This window comes from Poecilia reticulata, unplaced genomic scaffold, assembly GCF_000633615.1.
Source record: "Poecilia reticulata strain Guanapo unplaced genomic scaffold, Guppy_female_1.0+MT scaffold_260, whole genome shotgun sequence".
NCBI lineage: Eukaryota > Metazoa > Chordata > Actinopteri > Cyprinodontiformes > Poeciliidae > Poecilia > Poecilia reticulata.
The window spans coordinates 66873-73338 of NW_007615043.1; the positions used below are offsets into that span (position 1 = coordinate 66873).

At 37.5% G+C, this 6466-nt stretch overlaps 1 protein-coding gene across 1 annotated transcript in view; it reads left to right on the forward strand.

Annotated features, from left to right (window-relative positions):
- LOC103460578 (zinc finger protein 835-like) overlaps positions 1-6466 on the forward strand; it is a 24780-nt gene that overhangs the window by 7104 nt on the left and 11210 nt on the right. The window contains exons 2-3 of the mRNA XM_008402815.2: positions 1649-2766; positions 5111-5324. Coding sequence (XP_008401037.2) covers positions 1649-2766; positions 5111-5324 — 1332 coding nt within the window. The remainder of the gene's footprint in view (positions 1-1648; positions 2767-5110; positions 5325-6466) is intronic.

Below are 6466 nucleotides of genomic sequence, written 5' to 3' on the forward strand. Positions count from 1 at the left end.
AATCTTCACCGAGGTGGAAAAAACCATCGTCCGCTACGAGGAGGACATTAAACTGCTGGAGATCCGCTGGAAACCGCAGATAAAACTCACCAGAATCGGTACGTTAATACAACCGCGATGGAGAAACGGATATTTGTTCATCATTGAAACTTTCAGTTGAAATAACGGCTCGTTTTTTGAAAGGTTTCGTTATAAAAGCTCGATAAGGACACCAGCTGGTCGGGTCCTAATTAATTGCTCATTTAAGACCAATTAATTTTCTCCTGACTGAAGAACAGGAGCAAATAAATTCTGTCAAATATGACTGAACTCATTTTTAGAGCTGACTAAAAAATTACTGCATTTACTACTAAACGTTGACCAGTCAGAATGGGATTATAATGTGATATAAAGTTGCTGTATAGGTTATTATGGGGACTCTGGTGTTGATGTGGGAGGATGTTGAGCCTTTTGAATACATTACCTGTCCAGAAAAATAGTAAATTATTTCTCAAAAAGATCATATTCAGTTGGAAACGCTCTTACTTTCTCTACTAACCATTCTTCGGGTTGATTTCACATTCATGACTTTTTTTCCAGCCACATTTCTGACTAAAAGATGAAGGTTCTCCAGTTTCCTTCCAGCTTTTCTTGCTTTGAAAAGTTTCTGCTTCTCCTTTAGTTGTTGTTTTTTTCATGTCCACTGGATGTCCTTTCACATGACTGGAGCTTCTCGTCGCATCTGATGGGGATAAATATGCTGTAGCTGCAGGAAGATGATAATATGTGCAGTAATGACCCAGCAGGAAACTCAGACTTATCCAAGTGGCTGTTTTTACTTCTTACATTTTAAGTCATGTGTTTAACTGCAGTAACCAATAAAACAGACACGTTTGATGGTTGGGACAGTTTGTTGTACTGAGTATCAAGTTAAGGGAGCATTTGTTCATTGTTCAGGTTATTCATATTATATATTCATGTTATATTCTCTTTTCACTCAAGATGCCCAACTAAACCACTCAGTTATTAAATATCTGATCTCTTATGTTGTCTGTTTCTCTAGACGTCCCAAAGCAACATGAAGATGAGGAAGAGGAGGTTTTCNATTACCATGAATTCACCACTTCATTACCATGAATTCACCACTTCATTACCATGAATTCACCACTTCATTACCATGAATTCACCACTTCATTACCAAGGTGCAGTGAAATGTCAAAGTGACTGGTCATCATGTAGAAAGATTTTCAGCTGCTTTAATTCATATTTACTACAGCCACAGCAGATATTGGCCTGCATACATAAATCATATCTCAGTGAATGTTTGCAAACTGTGTCAATGCAGAAACGTACAAATGGTTTTCTGCAGATTTATGTTTCTGAAACGTGATGATGAAATATTTCCAGGTCACTCAGATGTGTTGATGGGACAATGTTCCAGTTAAATCCGTAATGTGACTGACATTCCTCCCAAACATCAAGTTTTTGAAACAAGATGGTGTCTGATTGTTGCCGTGGAGACGCTCAGTTATTGGGGTTTTCAGTTATGTGACATCAGCCCATTTTTTAGTAATAATTTTGCTGCATTGTTATAGTGCTGAGCTGATCACGTGAATTCAGACGACTGGTGCACAAGATGGTCATCAATGATCTTCCTTTGTTCCCACAGACCTTCAAAACCTAAATGTCTTCACTGAGCAGGAAGATTCTTCCATCCAACTTGTCTGTAACCAGGGGAGGCGGTCCAGCCACGAGGAGGAGGAACCAGAACCTCAATGGACCGGAGAGGATCAGATGGAACCAGATCCTCCACAACCACCTGAACACACCCTGATGGGAGGAAACGAGAAAGCAGAGGCTTCATGGGACGAAAGGCCACAGGAAGAATCAGAACCTCCACCGACTGAAGAATGGGAGGAATCAGAAACTGGTTGGATGAAAGAGGAAGAAGCAGAACCTTCACTGGATAAAGAAACTCAGTGGGTTAAAGAGGAAGAGGAGAACCAAAGAAAAGCACTGATTGAAGGACAGGAGGATCCAGAAACTCCATGGATTAAAGAGGAAGCAGAACCTCTGATGGAGGAAACAGATTCTCCTGTTGGCTGTGAAGGAGAACCAAGACCTGAGCAGCTTCCTCTCCATGTTCCTCCTGTAGTTGAGAGCAACGATCAGGGAGGAAGCAGTTCCACCGGGTCACAGACTCAGTGCTACACTGACAACATGTCTTCTGATGAGTGTGGTGTTTGTGGGAAATCCTTCAAGAAGAGGTTTAACTTGAAACAGCATTACAGAACCCACACTGGTGAGAGGCCTTTCTGTTGTGAAACATGTGGGAAAAGTTTCTCTCAAATGAGTAATTTAAAAGTTCACAAGAAGATCCATAGCGGCGAGAAACCTTTCTGTTGTGAGACATGTGGGAGAAGTTTCTTAAGAATCGATCATTTAAATATTCACAAGAAGGTTCATACAGGTGAAAGGCCTTTTTCTTGTGACTTTTGCAGGAAATCTTTCTCTCGTATTGATAATTTAAACATCCATAAGAAAATTCATACAGGTAAGAGGCCTTTTCAAACATATGGAGAAGATTTCTCTGTTTACAACAAAATGAATACAAGTGAAAGACCTTTTTCTTGTGAAACATGCGGGAAAGTTTTCTCTCGAATTTGTAGTTTAAAGGGTCACAAGAAAACTCATTCAGGTGAAAGGCCTTTTGCTTGTGACACTTGTGGGAAAAGTTTTATACATAGTTCAAATTTAAATGTTCACAGGAGAACCCACACAGGGCATTGATAGGTTAGTGTTTCCAACAGACAGTAAATTAATTTGAAAATACGGATGTTGTGCTTGTCCATTTTCCTGTCATCCTTCAACACTGACTGGCTAAAATAGGATCGTTCCTAATTTAATGGACGGCGACACAGAGGCTGCTGTCAGAATGACCTGAGGTAACCATGACAACCAGGCTGGAGATTTTAGTTTAGCAGTAATAAGACATGAAGTTACTTTTAAAATTAATCATACAGGTTAGATTAAAATGAGTGACTTTTCTAACTTGATTTTTTTTCTGTGACTAGATTAAGCTGTACTGACCTTTACTAATAAATATCAAACATAAAGAAAAACCTAAAAGATGATGTGGACATGGACGTACATGGTTGTAGAAAATTAAAGGTTTTAATAGGTTTCTTTGTCCTAAGCTACATTAAAACTGAGTCACTAAAACTAACCTGGTTCAGAGACAAATGGAGAAACAGAAAATATTTACTGGTGTCAAGTTTTAAAGAGAGTTTAAAGTATTTGATGCAGAAGAGATGAGAGTGAATCTGATCTGGGTTCAGTTTCTTTGTTTGCAGATCTGATGTCTGAACACAAAGTTAATCTGTGTTTAACAAAGGGAAACATTTGGCTCAGCGTTGCTGTAACACTGATTTATTTATTCATGTTCTTCATTGTTAATATTCCAGCCGGCTGCATCATCCCACTGTTTCATAAAGTGACATCATTTCTGATGAATTATTTTCGTCTCCACTGAGAGGAAACAGTAAAAACAGAAACAGCTTCAGGTTCTCAGTATTTACAGCAAAGGTTTGTGATGCATCAACTTAATTCAGTAGTAAATGTTGTTTTTACTAGTAAATTTAAACTGGAATCTAATTATTCTGCATGTCAACATAAAGCCCAGTTTTAATGAAACATGTAAATTATGAACCTTATGTATTATAAGGTTTATCTGTAAATAAAACAGACTGTGGTCAGAGAGCAGATGGTGAGTTTGTAGAGCAGCAGATGTGAATCTGATCTCAGTGGTTATTAGAAGCCACCAAACTGCTGGCAGCCAATCAGATTCCTTTCCTGCAGCTGTGTGGGTTTGTGCTCTGCAGCCTCCACACCGTTAGCTGTGGCTTCTCACTTTAATAACACCATGACAGTTACAAGCATCGACTGAAACAGTCGTTCAGGAAGCACCTGAGTTCTTCATCTGAGAGAGAAACAGCTCAGAGCTGAACTCACAGCTCAGCAATCGGCTCCATCAGTCRAATCACATCAGGCTGTTCAACGGCTCAAATGCAGGATAACAATTAGAGTGAAGGTTGAAGCAGCAGCAGCTGAATCTGAACTCTGATCAGTTTCTCTGTTTGTMTCTCGATGCAGCAGGAAGATTTCAGCTCACAGGAACAAACAAAGCAGCAGCAAAACCACCGAGACAGAAACTCAAACCACCGAGACAAACATTCATGTTGTTCACTTCCTGTCAACCAGGCGGCCATCTTGGTTCTGACCCGGTATCGGTGTTTCTCTCAGTGGTTGGTTAAAGATCCACAGTTCAGACTGAGAACCAAACTAATCCTGTTTTTACTGTTTTAGCTCCAAGAAAGGAAAAAACGTATCAGCATCAGATCAGCTGAGATCAAACCTTAAAAAGCCTAAATTTAACGTTTTCTGAAAAAAATCTGTTTTATTGAGTTTGACGAATTAAAGTTGATTGTTCTGGGAAATAACAACTACATGTGTCTAAGCTGGATTACTGCCATAGAAAATGTATTTAGAATTTAAAACGTTCAGTCAGTCATTCATTCATTCATTCATTCATTCATTCATTCATTCATCAGGTGATGGCTCTCAGCTTGTTGCTCTTCAGCCTCAGCAGATGAAACGTTGGGACAGAAACTCCTGGTTTGATGGAGAATTTAAGAACAAATCAGTCATTCAGTCACAAACATCTTTAATGAAACTTCAGGATTTTACACAAAGTTCAGCTACAATCAAAGACAAAAGAGGCAGAAAGAAAATAACCAGAGGATTTAAACCAATCTGTGAAATTATATCATCAGAAGCTGGAATAAAAATACGTCATAAGAAGCTTTCAAACCAACTATCAGCACCGAGTAGAGCAGGCAGAGCAGCTTCACCCGGTTCAGGATCATCAGGATCCAGGGACAAACCTCTGGAACAGAGCAGGAGGGAAATGATTGGAGTTGAACAGAAATGTCCGTCCTCTGCTGCAGCTGAGCCCCTGCCTGCTCTCCCAGCTTCATCACCTTGTGTTGCTGGGGCCTCCACTGGGCCCCCCTCATGCTGCACAGAGCAGCGGTATCTAGATGTGCCGTGTTGATCCCGGTCCACCGGTAAGATGGAGGCGGTGCGGTTGGGCTCTCTGAGCTCCAGCTGCTCTGCAGAGGTCAGATCCGTCTCTCCACCGTCCTCCAGTCGTTTCCAGGAGAYCTGGACCTCAGGAGGAAACATGCCTGAGGCCAGACACAGCAGGAAGCCCTTCCTGTCCCGCTGGGCGCTGGATGCTGCTGGGTACACGCTCACCACGGGCTGCACCACCGGGTCACCTGGAGGTCGGCAGCAGACAGGCAGCAGCTCACGGCAAATAACATTTATTCATTTTTAACATTTATTCATTTTTAACATTTATTCATTTTTAACAACATTTATTCATTTTTAACATTTATTCATTTTTAACAACATTTATTCATTTTTAACATTTATTCATTTTGTGACAAACTGTTTTTGTTATTATTCTGTTTAACTATTATTTTTTATACATTAATTTATTCCTGGTAAATATTTTTGTGCTTTGCGGTATTTTATAATAAATAATCTAAGTTTAAAATAATTTAACACAAGTTAGTATATTTATTTCCTTTGATCACCAAAAAAAACCTTTTTAAAATGTGATTTCTATTCTATTGTCAAAAGTTTATTATCATTATTTCTGTTATTCACTGTTTACTAACATTAATTGTTAAACATCATTTTTTATTTTAAGATTTTGACTTTAATGCTTTAATTTCACTAATTAATAACAGAAAAATATGCAAAATATTTAATAACTCCAACATTTATTAGTAATCTGGAATATAAACCTGCACGTCGTCTGAAGTTGTGTTTAAGTTTCTGAGTGAAGCTGATTGATCAGATTGATCAGATTGATCTGATTGATCTTTGATCGATCAACTTATCTGATCAAAGCGTCGGATTAAAGGAGAAATAAAAACTAAAATTACACAATAAACTTTAATGGTTTCTAACAATAAACTAAAGTAAAAATAAAATCAAATTTATGTAAGATTATGTACAATTTTGTAAAAATAATAAAAAGTAAATATAAAATTGAAAAAAACATTTTGCACATTTTCTTAATTAAATGCGTCCAGATAACAAACAGCTTTTGGTTTCAGTTAAAATAATAATAACAAAGTAAAATGTAACATTTTACTTGAATATTTTGTCTCTTTATTTAAAACAAGTCAAGTTAAAACACTAATTAAATAAAGTTCTGGATGCTTTTAAATAAAAGTCACCAGATACATGTGATTTTTTATTTTTTACTTTGAAATGAAGCAGAAAAAAATTCACAATTTATTGGTAAATATTTTTGTTCTAAACTATAAGGTCTCAGTTTATGAGTCACATTTATATTATATTATATTATATTATATTATATTATATTATATTATATTATATTATATTATATATT